Source organism: Lottia gigantea, assembly GCF_000327385.1.
Source record: "Lottia gigantea unplaced genomic scaffold LOTGIsca_6, whole genome shotgun sequence".
Classification (NCBI taxonomy): Eukaryota; Metazoa; Mollusca; class Gastropoda; family Lottiidae; genus Lottia; species Lottia gigantea.
In genome coordinates this window covers 1,332,162-1,349,296 of record NW_008710049.1, presented here as the reverse complement: position 1 = coordinate 1,349,296, position 17,135 = coordinate 1,332,162, and the positions used below count along the sequence as shown (strand labels likewise).

The following is a 17,135-nucleotide window of genomic DNA, read 5'->3' as shown; positions in this document are numbered from 1 at the left end:
GAATTAAATTTTATTGTTTCTTATAGCTTCTATATAGATTTATTCAGTACCTCAGAGATATATATATTCCTCTTCGTTTTTAATTTTCTGAAACCTTCTCGAGACTTACTGAGATTATAAAAAAAAATTTCATTGGAGCAAAAAAGTGCTGGGTACATGTGAATTATCTGAACCTATCTGTATAATATGACTATGATGCCATATACATAATAACTTGTAAATATAATAATGAAAGAGATTTTCAATTAGTGGAAAGATATCACCTGGAATTCACATGTTGTTGAAAGATTTTGCAATTGTACAAAATAATTTATGATTGATAAGAAATGAACTGAAATGAACTTTGAACCTGCCTATAGTTAAGTTTTATCAGTTATTAAGAAATAAATTAACTAATTAAATTATTCTGCTATCAGAAGAGAATATATTACCATGTGATGTATCTTAGTAGTGCTATACTGTTTATAAACAGTGATAATAATATACTTACTTATATTAATTTTATTTCCCGGTTTCTTGTTTTCTTTCTTGTTTACTTAATAATTTAATATAAATATTTCTATTTAGATAAAAAATAATAAATTAACCCTGAAATTTCAATGTGTTTGAAAGATTTGATCAATATCTGGCCTCTGGTATTTACTCATTAATAAAATTCTCAGGTTGTTGTTGCAGTTGAAAGCAATATTTGAGACTTAAAGCGCACAGTTAAAGAAAGTTGACTTACGCCAGTATCCAATCAAAAGCTCTAGATTAACCAAGGTTAATGTATGCTTTTGATTGGATAATAATAATTTGTGTGTATCCCCATGTATTTGAATAGGATTTGAACACCTTTACATAACTTTTACCCTTTATATTAATGCTATTTGATTTGAATACAGCTGTGCATATTTCATCTTCAAATTATAGCAGTTAATATTTAAAACATTATGATGCACCAATTTGAAATAAAGTGGTTGTATTTAAATCAGATTGATATTTTTAATCGTTTTTCTCTTGTAAAGCTACTTTGTACTAAACATCTATGTCTAGAATATTTTTGAAAATATACATGATTTCGAACAAATTTTACAATCAAACATCTTATAGAAATTGTAAATGCAGTCATATCTCATTAAGAAATATATATATATATATATATACATAAATCTTGTAGAACTTAGTGTGAATTCATTATATTATCAGAATCAGACCCGCAAGAATATATAAATTTAAATCTCCCTTAGGCACCCCTCATGAAGAAATTCTAAAAATTCGGACAACCGACCAATTCCAATTGCAACTTAACACCATTGCTCCTGCAAATATATTACTTGCCCATCCGAACATTCCTGTCTGGCTACTGGCCTGATCTTCCAAGGACTTAACAATATTGTAATCATTGATGTCTTTAATGTTTGCATGATTAAAATCTATAGTGAGTGGTCAAACTTCACTTCCAGTTGTTTATAAAACTTTCAGATTTTCACCAAAATGACTCCTGAGTTTTATTGCCATGAAATATTAATAATTGGCATTAGTGACACAAGTTAACAGTTGTTGAGTAGCAAGATACGCCCAATTCCCTGATAAAACAAGGGTGGTCAGCAATCTTTTTAAAAACGTACCAAATGTCTAATTTGTCCAAGACAGTTTTAACAAAACAAAAATTCTGACAAAAACTGTCAACTCTATCATGTTCACAAGCCAACAAATTTTGATTAGTTTTTACTAAGTCAAAGGGCAATAACTCAAATTCCATTCATCCAAAAATCAACGACAATATAAGACTACATTATAATATGGGCATATAAAAACAGTATATAACGTTCAATTGAGGGACAGTGCAAGTGAAAATTAAATATTTTATTCTTCATACACATACTTCAACAAACTTTTATACAGAAATCAACTTTTAATGTAAGTCCATTAGAGAATCTCGAGTTGTAGCTACAACAGTCTTCATTTGTCACATTTTTTTTATGAAAAAGTAACCTGATTTCTGCATTCACTTAACATCCACTGGATACATTGTACAAATATATGAACATGTTCATTTTGGAAACAGCAAAGGGGGATTTCCACTGGATGTATATATTCAGGTTGAATGTCAATATAAATAAACTATTTACTACACTGAATATTTAGAATAAGCACCCACAGATTTCAACATGGTATAAATGAAGGAAAATATTTTAAGTTTTTGCCTCTTTCACAACGGGCTTTAATAAATCATCGTTGTCCATATCAACGTAAAATTTTTCATCTGAAGGCGGAGCCACTACCACCATTTCTGTTACAAACTTTGCTGAAAAAACAATATAAACCTTGCCAGAAAAAGCATCGTACTATCTTTTTTTTAAGCCTGGTTTCCATTGTCAGTGATGAAGGTTGAAAGAGCTGACATGGAAAAATGTCTAGTTGTACAGATAGGACAATAAACTGACTGTATACTACAGGCTGCAAACTTTAACAGTTAAAATAGGGAGGAGAATTTTCTTCATTGCACACTGCTTGACATTGCCAACTTCATTAGTTCAAACAAGTGCAAGTAGAACATGAAACTTGATTCATTTCATTTACAAAGTATCATAATGGTGGTTGAAGAATCATCTTGTTGTTTTTCATATTAATAAATTACATGTTGGCAACTTTAAACTTATCTGAGATCGATCACCTCAAATGGTTTTTTCATCAAATTTTTAAAATTGGATGAAAACTCGAACTGTTACAACAATATCATGCTATTTTGCTTTTGACTACTAAGTTGTAAATAATCTTAGATGTGACATTAAAAATCCTACAAATAGTGACTATATTTGAATAAACAGGTATAGCAAATCTTTATTAAATTTTCATTATAAAATTACGTGTTTTTATTTAACATTTATATTTAAAATTTCCAATTAACTAAATATTTTTTAGAAGTCAATGGTTGTACTGTATTATTGTATTAGTTGAGGGTGATACACCATATTATGTTTACAATTAAAAATTAAATAGCACAACTTTCCCCGCTACAATTGTTGACATGGACTGCATATACAACAACATTTTCATTTTCAACATGAGTAACACCAGTGTCAAATCTCATGATAATGATCCTTACAAAATAATTGTAAAAAAAGAACTTACCAACTTTCTTGGCCTTTTTCTTGAGGATTTGTGGCATAAATGAATTGTAATTTGCAATCAATTTATCAGTTTCCATTTCCAGCTGAAGCAAATAAACATATATATCAAATCAGAATAATCCATTGCTTTACAAATTCATTCATTCATTCCAACAGTCTAGATGGATAGTTTCTACGCAATCTCTGGATATTAATTGCATTCAGCCGACTTATTTATTTTCTTTTCCCCTATAATTGGAACCTCTATGCTAATAATCCAGGGTTTAACTCAGGGAACAATAGTGGCTTCTTTTCATGTTCTAAAAACAAAATTAGACTAACTGGTCCAAGTGGCACTTGTATTCTACCAGCGAATTCTTCATCCATAATTAATTTACCCTCTACACTTTGTAAGTGAAATGTTATCAATGATTGGATATTAGCATCTAGGGTATCTACAAAAAAACATTAAATAATATTTCAACAATACAAGACAAGTGTAACATCCTATAGAGGAGTGACTCTTCTAGTGAGATCTTTAAAAAAACAATTGATTATTTCACAATGTTTATAAACTCTATGATCAGTTAAACCTAATCATTTTCATATGATCTTTGATGTACTACACTAGTATAACTAAGACTTTATAACCAATTTGCTCTGTAAATTATAATTGCAGTGTGGACTGATATATATTTTGAAATATTTATACCATTGTTAGAGAGCAGAGTTGAAACTGAGTAGTAGGTGAACTAATTTGAAAATCTGAATGTTTCCAAAAATGTTACTAATACATTAAACAAGGATTATATTGATACAATTAAAATTTACCAGAAAATCAACCAAAAGCAAATCTTGGAAAATTAAAAGAATGTAGTTTGCACTGGATGTTTTTTATGATGTTCTATTATATATAGTTTTTGTAAAGTAAGGGATGAATTTCAAGGAAGTGATTATGTCATTGTGATTTGCTTATTACCAATATGTCATCTGCATCAAATAAAAGAACTTCCAACAAATTCAATCAACATAAAAAATGCTACCCAGCATAACTTGAAAATATCTTATTAATCATAGAATATCCTTAGCATGAAACTTATTTAAAATACATGTATTATGTAATTTAGAATTCAATACTTACTGTCCCTTTTATTTGGGAATTTTTGTAGTAATATAGGACGTAATTTAATAATCTGTTTAGCAGCTTCAGGTGTTGATAACAATACATCAAAATCATCAACAGAGATACCACCAGTTTCTATCTGAAAGAAAAATACAAATCTGTATTTACTGAAAACACTCTCATCCATCAAACATACAATAAACAGTTGTCAGTGCAAAGAATAATGGTGGTTCACTTTAAATTTGATCACAATTTTCATTTTGAAGGTTTTCACATATAGCTTTCAAAAACATGATCTACAAAAAATGTCTATTCAGATCTCAATATCAGATGTTTTTACAGTTAGAAATAGAAAATGGAGTCTAGTCTGCTGGGTACAGTGGCTGCTGGAATAGAAACAAGACAAGAAACCTACCATTCTCCCTATATCTAAACCTCCAAATATTTCAGCTCCCATTTCTTCTGCTATTTCCTGATCTTTTTTTTCCTAAAATGAATCAAACTATGTTGTTATACTATGTTATTGAAAACAATCAAGGATTTACATCTTAAATGTTCTCAGTTTGTGTTAAATTGACATAATCATTTCTATATATTTAATTAATGCCCCTCATCTTTTCACCAAATGTAGACATGAGAATAAGTTCAATTTGTCCAACTTCAGTAGGGATGCAGGCTGAATATAGGTCAGTTGTATGAAGATCACATAGCGTGAAACTAAGAAACAACATGATTCAGTTCTGTTTTAATATTTCTTTTTAATTTCTATGTTTAATGACTAACTGAAAATCTCTGGAAGCCTCAGACCTGTACAACACGGTAAACAAAATACAGACTGCCCTAAGAATCCATTGCTTTGTATATAGTTTGATAGTTTTTTACCCTGGTCATTAGACATTTAGTCATTTCTAAACTTTCTTTGTGACCGTGGCCAGTGCTTTAAATAGGAGTTTTTATTAACTTCTTCACCCTTGATAGAAAGAAATCTGGGTAAAAATATTCTAAATATTCAAAACCTACCAACGATATAACTGCTATTCTTTTCTTTTCACTAGTTTTAAACTCATTAGGTACTAAAACTTGTATACTGTTAAATTTCTTTGATCTTTGTTCCTGAAAAAAGAATTGGAAAATTATGAATCATTATGATACAAAAATTAAAGACTTTATCTATTCCTCCTTCAACAAAAAACTTGCATTTAAATAGCATTATTTGAATGAAAATAATATATATTTAGTATATTATATGCTTATTTATTACAGAAAACTGCTAAACTGAGTATCACTTTACCTCTGACTATACTGGGGTGATTTGAGTCTTAAATATATGTAAATAGTCTTCAGAAGTGCTAGAGGTCTAAGAAAATCACATAATTCCTTCAAAAACATTTCCTAGGAATTTTACTCACTATTTCTATATATGTCTTTTCTACATGCCACAGAGTATCTATATTGATGAATTGTCATTTTAACATTCAAACGCGGATAATTCTGGACACACAAGGATTTGAAGGCTCAAATTTCCATGATGAGCTATGAACGCTATTATTACTTATTGACTTAGCTAAAAAATTTCACGTTTCTGAGACTATGGTATGATTGGTCAAAAAATATTGCACTGTCCCTTTAATGTAATATAAAAGATAGCTTGCCAGGCAAGGTAATATACGCCCAATTGCAGCTATGATTTTAAATAAAAATATTTGGCAGTACAGTTATAATTACCAGTATAAAATATTCAACCTTCAGTTATACACTTCTTTTGAACTTTTTGATGTGATACTGAATAATATTACCAAGTTTCGTCAAAATCTGTCAAGAATTGGGCTTTCTAGAGTGTTTACAGGCTACAACTTGAATGCGTTTTTAAGAACAAGGGAAATAACTCATACTAAATATTTTCGATTTTCTGATTTTTGATTGGGTTCATTGGGTGATTACAAATACTCAGACCAAGTTTCTGTCAACAATTGTGCCTTGAAGAGTGTTTATGAGCAATTGTGGACGAACGGGCATGAGTGACGGCAATATACGCCTCCCCATTTTATGTGGGCACATAAAAATGATTTTTACATTTATACATATATTATATCAGTATAACTGGATACATATCTATTTGTACATGTATTTAGTTTTGTGTTTATAATCACATCAATACCTTTTTAGTTGAGTGCAAATCTAGAGAAGCTTCAAAATATACAAGACCATCTAGATTATTGAGCATGGCTGGCTGTGCTAGTTCACGATGTCTAGTTATACATGTCTGAAGACTATAACGTTGTAGGGGATAGTGGGCATGTAACCAAACATCTTCCTGAGGAACATCACCTAAATATTTCTTTTCTTTCTGTTTCTTCTTGTGAAGTATTTCTCTGCAACAGAGAATTTGTTCTATAAAATATTCATGAATGACATAATAATAATTATATTATAATCTATCATATTTCATAATTTTGTTGAAACTTAAAAATACTAGTTTGGATTTTTCGTCATTGTAAGAAACATTGATTGTATCAAATCTTTCTAAAGAGCATCATAATATGGTATATTGACATAACCTTTCTTTCACATGAAAAAATCATTTTCATTCTTCACTGAAGTTTCTCTCAAGCACATACAAAATAATGTTTAAATAAAACTTGCCCAACTTACTGGGTTTTATCTATCTTCACCCATTTAACTTTATTAACCCCTGCCTTTGGAAGTTTGGTTCTGCTGCTTTTCAATGATTTTTCGTGTGCACTTGTCCATAGCACTGGCACTGTTTTAGTCAATAGTGTTTTCTGATGCTTTGCAGTACTGTAGGCAACTAAAAAAGAAATAAATACATTAATCTATATTAATTCATCCCATCAAGACCTACTACTGAACAAGCTAAGACATTAATATTGCTTACCAAGGTGGTATTGCAGATTGCAAAATATTTATAGTTAAAGTACCCTCCAGTAAAAGTTTTTAAAAGATATATATATTGTTAGCATGGATGATGGAAAGGGATATTTGCTGTTATTTCCAAATTTTGTTTTTATTTTGTGTTTTGTTTGCATTCAAGAGGCACTGATAGGGATATTTACGGAAACAATAATTACTCAGATGACAAAGGGGTGTTTGCTACCAGGATAATTGTGACATCAACTCAGGCCGACAATTCCAACAGCAGCCTTACCAAATGTGACTTAAGAGCGTTCTTCCTCCTTCTATGAAGTGGATCATAGGCAGTGAATTCTGAAAATGATCCTGTTAATTTAGCAGATGATTATACCGAGAATCAGCATATTGAAAACAATGGTAAGCATCCAAACTTCATGTAAAAAATAATGCATAGCCCTTCAAAGTTTTAACAATGAAATGAGGAAGACCAGATAATACTTGATAGTAAATATAATTTTTAAGGGAAAATAGGTTGTCTTTGGACTGATAAAAATGACAAGCAAATATTTTTTGGAAATATGAATTTGCACAGGATATGTATGCAAGGGAAGTGTATATCTCAGATGGTATATCATCAAACCTTATCCTTTCTTACAATAGTAAGACCATACAAAATAAATAGTCTGATTTACAGGCCCAGTGTGCTCCAGTAAAATACCCCATGCTTCAAATCTAAAGTACTTCTGCTCGCTCTGATTTATTCCAGTTGAAAATCTAATAAAGCACTTATAAATAATCGATATTAATTTCGCCTTTTTTTGAATTGCCTAATAATACAGACACGTAACCTAATTTCGTTCTAACCTATTTTTTGTGCATCTACGGAAATGATTAATAATTTACTTGTGTGACCTCAAGTGACCTCTGCATTTGCATGTTTTGATTTACATGGGTTATCTATACAATGCCAGCCATCAGAATTTTTCTTGTCGTTTCAAAGGCACGTCAAATTTATTATTATATTTCAATAATAATTGCGATATTTGGTACGGTAATAACAGAAATCCGCCATTTTGTATATGTTAGAAACAAGATTTATTTGGAACATATACAAAATGGCGGATTTCTGTTATTACCAAATATCACAATTTTTGATCTAGTTTCCTTATAATCCCAAGCTCTAATTGAAAATTTCAAGTGTCGTCTGCTAGAATATGTTCCAGTGAACAAAGTCTCGTGACAAATTAGCGGATTCCATGTCAGCAGAAAAATTCTATGGAACAGAATGTGGGCCATATTCTTAAGTTGTTTCAATAACTTTTAGGAATAAATCATTCTTACGTTTTACTTACCTTATTTTGTCAGTCACTATTTTTTTTTAAATCATTGTTCTTTGAAAGAGTTGTCAATAGTTATAATGAAATATTATTGAAGATAAATACTAAGAAAAGTTAATTCTACCACCAGGTTTTTCTTGACTTATTAATAGATCGAACATCATACACGAAAATAAGTGACGCATTTTGCAGCCATTGTGGAGTTGGTTACTAATGAAATATGGTTCAAAGTGAGGGATTCATAAAGAAAATCGAAACAAACCAATTCTAATTACTTTATAGAATATCTGAGGAAACATTCGAGACATATACAAAATTTTTCAGTTTTTTAATTTAGACAAAATTCGGTGTTGAATCCTTATATGCACGAATATTGGTTACACCACTGTAGCCTACATATATTTTGAAGACATTTGATTTGGTCTTGGACACAAATGGCATACGTACTTAAAAATTATTTAGCATATTTGTGAAATGCCAGGAAAAATTTAAATACTTAATTGAAACTAAAGCATTACTGTTATGAATTTAAAGATCTCTACAGTCTCAAGTAGTGGAAAAGTTTGTAAAATATTTTGTCACCTTTTAGCATCATGGGGGCTGCCATTTTGTTTAGACCTAATAGAGAGTCAGTAATAACGTTTTCGTATAAACTTTTACCGTTATGCTGAGAAGTGATTATAATCGCAATTGAAATAGAATAACTCAACCAAGCATGAAATTTGTTTATTTAAGAAATTTTTTCCGTGTCTATGTTTTGATAAACTTGGCATTAAAAATGATAGCTTTACATGAGGTTGTCAACCAATCAGATTTCTCGAGACAAAATTTGCACGAGAAATTTCCCGAACTTTTCTTACGCGACTTTACATTAGATCAGCCATTTTCATCAAGTAAGAAAAGTTGCAGAGACAGCTGAGAGCGAAAACACTGCATTTTAAAAAGACTTTTGAGGAGTATCGATGAAGGTAGCTTTTGCCTCCTTAAAGTCCCTACCTCTCTGTACTATATCCTTAAATTCCTATCCTCAAAACCTCGTAATAGTTGAAGAATCAGCCTGTTAAATTTGTAATTTGCATGTTGATGAAAATATGAAACCATTGGCATTACAATAACACACTGCTTACACTTGCTGAAGCACTCCATATGGTGTAAGCTGCATTGACTTCACGGAACTTATAACATTAATGAAATAACCTAATTTGACTTATTATTGTTTAGTAAGAATTAAGATATGGATTGTGGGTTTTATGATTGGCTTGTGTTATTCAAAAAACATGTTATTTAATCTAGCTGTTCGGCGGTGTTCATTATTCTCGATTGCAATGAATTTTTCTTGATTTATCAATTTAAAGTTTGAAGACAATAACTGCTGAATCACATGCCCATGCACAATCATCTTTCTTCCTGTCTAGTAGGCCCCTACTAGGTTATTCATTGGCTTTTGTGATTTCTGAAGCCATCAGTGCATATCATGTCTACTTAAATTATCATACAATGGGTCATGGGCTTTTGAAATTATTATCGGAAACCAAACCCAAAAACTGGAATATAATTAGACGGAAAAACCTCTTATTTTTGTTACAGGAGATTGTGTCAGTATGCCTAAAGAAAAACAAAACAATGACAATGTACACAACCGTCGTCAATATACGCTCATGTCATCAGAAGATATAGCCTCGGGTAAAAAATCATCATGGTACGCTTTAGAAATCTCAGGTAAGTCCTGTGGAACCTTTTGTAATGTTCCAAGTAGTCAAATTAGATCAGATAATATGTTGGTAATATTTTACATATATGAAAGTCATTCTAAATACTGGCTTCAAAAGAATAACAACCATTCAAATTTTCTGATATTTTTTCTGCAGTATTCCAACTGAACTATTCAGGCAGTATCTTCTCAATATAAGTACATTTAGATATTTCATTGCATTAATTTTCTGAAAATCACTTTTCAATAATAGAAAAAGCTTAGATAAGAATAAGACGAAACGTATCTTTTTCTACTTTTTCCACATTATCGTGATCTACCTTCTGTGTTTCAGGTCTAGTAAAAAATATTTCTCCAGAATTATGGGGATTACAGTTTTTAAGCTCATTGTTTTTAAGTGATAATCATCTTACTCATCTACCACCGGAGATCTGCAAACTTTACCACCTGACCATTTTAGATTTATCCAATAATAAATTGCGTAGTTTACCAGCAGAAATTGGTGACTTAATACAACTGCGAGAATTGCTGCTAAACTATAATTGTTTACGAGTACTACCTTACGAAATAGGAAAATTATTCCAGTTACATAGTTTAGGTAAGTCTATTCAGCTTATAATGATTTGTATCTACCACTGTGTATGTGATAAGATATTCTGTAATGAGGTAGATTTTTAAAAGATGAGAAAATAGTTTGGTCACACAATGTCTGCTTCTGCAATTCATCAACCTGAAGCAGAGGTTTGTACGGTTTTGGGCCTTCTTTTTAACCTTCTATTTTGTCCCTAACCTATCTATAACGTTAAAAAGGATATACTTTGAGGTCATATACATGGTTTTTCTAATCACACTCCCTCATCAATAGAAAGGTAGTAATGTAGTTCTTTACTAAAGCTTTGTAACAGGTGGTGAATATTAACTAATCAAAACGACTTGTGCTAATTTCCAAAGAGATTCATACATGTTCATTTGTACAAAACAAACTGCAAACTGACTATATTGAAGAGTGTTGAAAATCATACTAGATATGGAATAAAGAAAAAATGACAACTTTTGGCTTAATTTTCGAAATGTAGGTAATGGGGACTTCCATGTATTGATGGAAAGAGACATTACTTTTAGACCAAATAAGAGCTTCATAAAAGCAAGGAGCTTCAGAGTGATTTTTGTAAGGGGCAATGCGAATTTTCCATTACCAGTATCAAAAACATTGTAAATTACAACTGAAAATATTTCTAAAATATGCTATTTACATCCATGTATCTACTTGATCAAACTGAATTTGTTTTACATGCGTAAATCGAAAATTGAGAGTACTAATTGTTAAGTAAGAAGATTAAAGTAGTTTTGGTGTTGGCCTCATAAAAAAACTCCATATTGTTAGTTAAAACCTTTAGAATATATAGGAGACCTATTTCTCTAAATTAGGTGTTTTTACCAAAAGCATAAAGACTTAAAAAGTTTACATAGACCTTTTAAATAGTTTTGACGTTAAGAAATTAACGGCAGAATTTTAAAAACTTTCAGATAATTAAGGGACCTATTTCTCTAAATTCTGATCATTACAACCATTTAAATAATATATTGAGGATTATGTGTGAAATTGAGAATAGTAGGCTAATGCAACAGAAATATCAGCCATTAAGAAATCTGCCTGGAGCAAATTCATTATTTCAGACTGAAAATAACTTGCTCAGTGATATTTCTTTCAGGTTGATTTGGAATTAGATTAAGAGATGACGTAAAGGTTTACATGTACTAACTTTCTGTGTGCCATTTTAAGATCTACCTCAGGCTATCATGAAAAATAGAGATGTATTTAGATTACAGATGTATATTTCCAGCGATGATTAAGTGTCCAATTATTTTATGGGTTCATAGGACATCATTTGAATGTGTCAATAGAAATGAATAAAAGACTGCAATAGTAGTCAGCAGAATTGATTTGCTTTACATTTCACTTCTATTGTTTATACACCAGACATGACAGGTACAAAATGACAGCAAAAATTACATAAGCTATAAGCTATGCAGTACACCAACATCTTCTGACACAACGCATGGAAATATTACAAATATCTGTCATGTCATTTCATATCTATTCCTCCGCAAAATAAATTGGTCATTTTAAAACGTATTTCACTCGAAAATGTTTCAACGATTAAGAATGAATGGATATTCGTTCCCGATTTTCTGTATGTCCGAGGTGACATAAATTTCAGTTGTAGACCACCTTGCCTCCCATTGCCTCCCTGGTCAGACGATTCCTCTTTATTTCCCGCCCTTGGCATTAATTCCTCCCCATGGTCTTCCAATTTCTCCCATGTTGAGAGTCATCTCGTATAAGGTGTAAATAGCCCAATGTTAAGGACTGATCTTAGATTGTAAAGGGATTGATTCCTTTCAATTTTACAAAAAATTCTAATATGCAAGTTGTCCTGGAATAATTTATGGGAAAGAATTGTTTTGAGCATAAGGAAATTTAGACTTAATTTTATAGACATATGACATATAACAAAAACCTGAAAAAGAAAAAAATTTCAAATGCTTGCTGTGAAACCTTAATAGTGCAGACTGTGATTCTCTCAATTTTTTGGTTCCTGAAAACACAAATTGCAAAGAATTCTTTTGCCTTCGTGATTTGATAAACTGAATGTAAGTTAAATTGGAGTTATTTACCCTTGATCCTATGTTATTTTTGCAGGTCTGCAGGGCAACCCATTGAATCCAGAATTAAATAATTTATATAATGAATGTAATGGAACCAATCGTCTCCTCAGCTTCATGTTAGATTCACTACCCAGTAAGTTTACTTTTAACTTAGATAATAAAATTCTCAATCAGAAAAGAAATATGGAAAATCAGAAAATTTTCACTTCTCATTAGTGTTAGGGTTTACATTTGATGTGTTACCAAATATGAATTTGAATAAGCTTAAAAACCAAAGAAGCAATTTATCAGAATTTGCTGTTCCAATATTTTACTGATTGAGAATTTCTTTATAATTTTACACAAAAAATACAAAATCAGTTACATTTATATATAATGAATGATACAAATTACACTTAATATTCATACATTCACTATATACAAAAACAAATTCTTTCATTTACTCCCATAGCTCATTAGTCTTTAGTAGATTTAAACCATTTGTTCTCATATTTTATTTTACATATGAAACAGCAGAAATCAAATAAATAAAATGTATTAATGAATTAAATTAACCATGAATTAGTAAAAACATTATATACTATGAATTCCGATAGAACAAAACACAAGAGAATATATTATGGTATAACAAAATTTGAAGTAATAAAGCACTAAGTTTCAACGCAATTTACACCTGTCGTCATCAAATGATAGTCGTTAAAAAATTTTGTTATACCATAATATATTCTAAAGAATTTTGTTATACCATTATATATTCTCTTGTGTTTTCTGTTATATGTGCTTCTAAATGTCATTCAAATCTTAACCATGAATTCATATATAAAAACACATACAAGCTTTTACAAAAATAAATACTACAGAATTATAAATAAAGAAATCAAAATCATTAACAAACTACATATCCAGTTGCAAACTATTCAAATTCAATTCATGGTTAACAAAAATATGAATAACAAATTAGCATTACACTATAAACAATGTGATAATGGTTTGGTAGATCTCTACTTAATCACAAATACTTTCATTTACTGATTCAAGAATGATCTGGATATTTACAGTTCTTTCTCATCAATATTGGTATAAAAATTAATCTATCTGCCCTCCATGAAGATTTTTAGTTTTTTTCAAAATCTTTTGGAAAAAACAGCTTATGAAGAAGATGAACAGCTGTTAGAAAGACTGGAAGTTGCTGGAAGTCTCCGAATGACCATTGAAATAAGATGATAACAATAGCATTTTGTGTAACTGAATGCTCTGAAGGATTCAATTAGTCAAGGTTGTACATGGAGGTAACAATTTTGAATCAAGATTGGAGTACATGTCAGTATGTAGAGTAGAGCAACCAGAAATACAGCATTGAATGTCTGCAGAGAGGGAAATGGAATCCACTGAAAGTAAATACTGAAATGGGAGATAACTTATACAGTCTTCTATTGGTACACAACCATTTTGTGACTATTAGTAGCAACATTGTAGAAATGTATTCAATATTATACATCTCCAAAACTCACCATCCACAGTGTGAAAAAAGTCTTCTGCTCTCGGTAGAACAACAGAAAACTATTTTGAGAAGAAGAATAATGACATTACTTGAATATGTGAATTCATAAAATTATAATATGTGTCAGTCGTTTAGCTCCAGAACATTTTTCCTGTCTATAAGATAGGTCAATGGTAAACCGTTCAGGAAGGATTCTTTACTTCCTGAATTTTTGTAATTATATCTATTCAAAATAATTTATTGTTTTGTCTGGCATGTTTTTTTTTAACATTCCTTTTTTTTTATTTTGACTTTTTCATTGTTTTTTTTTCTAATTGAGAGCATATCTGAGAACAATCTTTTTTCTGTTGAACTGTTTGGCTTCGATGACAAGCTAGACAATATAGGAACTAGGTATTGATTATAGTGTAGTTTATCTGAGAAAGTCTGATATATTTTAAGTTCAAATTGTAGGTTGCTTCTAGATTTTAATACCAAAAAATTATTGTGTTTTGTACAACAAGAAGATAAAATGAATATTTAGTATGAACTGGGCAAATATCATTCGATGTTCAACATAGATGGTGACGACACGTCTTGATTATCCATTTTCAGATAGCTCTGTTTGAATTTTTTATCGTGAAGATTATCAAAGAAAATGGGTTAATTTTACTAAAATAGTAGTATGTATGATTCTCAATGACCTGTAATTCAAAATCTATGTTTTACAGAATCAATAATTAACATTAATCAATGTTTAACAAGTTCTTCATAGCTGAAGGAAATTGGACAATATTATTGATTAAATAAAAGAAATCTTAACAACTGTATGGAGAGCTATGTGCATCTAATGATTGCCAATGACCTGTTAAAAACTTATCATTTTTTACTTGATCAATAACTCCTTTCCGGCATAGGGTATTCAGGTCATTGACAGTTTTATAGAGCTGTAGAAACAAGAGGAAGTAACCTATGAGGGTATTGATTTTGCCATGGTATGATGTTAGTCATACTAATCCACCAAGTTATAGATTTTTCGATGCCATCTTGTGACCTAATTCTAGTTCAATAATGTAGGTCAGGTCAGGTTAGATAAAGGTTAATCATTCTATGTATGGTTATATCCCATGTGATAAGAGTACACTATGATCATTATGTAGGTTTGAAAGTGACATGTATTACAGTAATCGTGACCTGATAATTCCAGGGCAGGTGGACATTTATTTTAGTTTTACAGAATAATAATCTATTGTCCAGGGCTCCATGTGACTGTTTTGCACAATCATCTGCCATTGTTTCTTGTATTATAGATAGCCACTACATGAAATGTTACATGTGAAGTTTAATTTGCATAAGAGAGTCATACTTACAGTCAAATGGTTTCTGTTGACAAGTTGGTGCATTCTTAGATTAATTATGGCTGTAAAAGTGCAACATGGTATTATGCTAGTGTTTTATGTATGAGGTGACAAAATGGCTGTGATAGCTTGATTTGAGAAAAATAAACCATGAGTAACAATGGAACATCAGTCAAATTTTATTGTAGTGCTCTTTTAATTTTTGAAAAAAATTCTATTTGAATATTTACACATTTCAGAACACGGTTGAATTCAATTTTTTTATTAACATAGTGTTTTCTAAGTTGGAATTTCTAATGAAAATTTCGAAATCGCAACCAAGGTTATTCACATGTTAGTGACTCATTTGTATAATATCAAGGTAATTTATTCTAGGGCAGTTGGATATTAATTGAACTAAGTCAGTACTAATATAAGACACTATATCTTTGTCAAGATTCTAATTACAATAGAAAACTTGAAACACTGGTCATTCTTTGTCTTATTTTAATTAAGCTTGTTGACCAGAAAAATGACATGATTTCTTCACAATTGGGTCAATCTGGTTTGAAATTAAGAGTGATTTCCTCGTGTTTGTTAAATCGACAAATAACACGATTCCCTTAATGATCAGATCAATCTATTCTCAATATAGCTTCCTCCCTCTTGTTCAGAACTCGAGTTGATGAAATCAGGTGGTCTTCAGAAAGTGTAGGCTGTAAGCACATTTATTGTAAGAAACTTTGGCCGCAAATGATTAAACCAATGATACTGTCTTTTAAAAGCTTAAGTTTTGTGTATTTTGATAGCAGTAAGCCAATTTTTCCATATCTCGGCTGACAAATGTAGACATCAACTCTAATTTAATGGAATTTCAAATAATTTTCAGTAGGGCCCATTAGCCTAATAGACATACCAATCAAAAAAGTGCCAAAGTGTCAAGAAAACCCAAGGAATTGGGTCTCAATGTTCTGTCTGTCCACCAAAAAAGGTTGACTTTCTGGCTTCTTTAACTAAAATCATTTGAGAGTAAATTAACTATGGTTTCTGTAATTTATGATGGTCATTTTTTACAAATCAAACATTTCTGATTATCAAAAGAGTCTTCTTTTAAAGATATTCAACTTTTTGTTCTTAATTGTCACCCAAGGGAGATCTTCAATTCCAAATGCAGTTTAAAGAAGCGCAGACCCGTAACCAGTCTCATTCTGTAACCAGTCTCATAATATAACTAGTCTCATCCTTTCATACATCTTTCCACAAAACTGTCTCCTCACTCCATGATAACATCTGATATTTTGGTAGCTCCTCTGCTCTGGATGTGCATAATTATTGTTGACCTACTATATTCACCTCATTGTTCTAGTTCTGTGTGTGAAAATTGATTTGTATTATAATTAGTCTGATAGCTGAATCTTTGACTCTTCTCAGTTCATTTAATAGGTTAACACTTTAACCAGACTAACACCACAATGGATACATCACACCCAAATTATAAATGAACACATCAC

The 17,135-nt window shown here is 30.7% G+C and overlaps 2 protein-coding genes across 2 annotated transcripts; one reads left to right on the top strand and one right to left on the bottom strand.

Moving 5' to 3' along the window:
- Positions 1 to 1,834: 1,834 nt before the first annotated feature.
- Positions 1,835 to 9,039, bottom strand: LOTGIDRAFT_229272 (hypothetical protein). The gene is made up of 9 exons (XM_009063818.1): positions 9,009 to 9,039; positions 6,871 to 7,027; positions 6,377 to 6,590; positions 5,239 to 5,331; positions 4,634 to 4,705; positions 4,237 to 4,357; positions 3,438 to 3,550; positions 3,118 to 3,199; positions 1,835 to 2,290 (listed from the first exon to the last, which is right to left on the bottom strand). Exons 1-9 carry the CDS (start codon positions 9,031 to 9,033, stop codon positions 2,178 to 2,180), a joined length of 990 nt encoding a protein of 329 aa, XP_009062066.1. The 5' UTR covers positions 9,034 to 9,039; the 3' UTR covers positions 1,835 to 2,177.
- Positions 9,040 to 10,027: 988 nt separating this feature from the next.
- On the top strand, positions 10,028 to 15,626 carry LOTGIDRAFT_154603 (hypothetical protein; the record flags this gene model as incomplete). The annotated part of the gene is made up of 4 exons (XM_009063817.1): positions 10,028 to 10,145; positions 10,472 to 10,735; positions 12,842 to 12,940; positions 15,598 to 15,626. The coding sequence occupies 4 exons, from the start codon at positions 10,028 to 10,030 to the stop codon at positions 15,624 to 15,626; spliced, it is 510 nt and encodes a 169-aa protein (XP_009062065.1).
- Between the last annotated feature and the right edge of the window lie 1,509 nt (positions 15,627 to 17,135).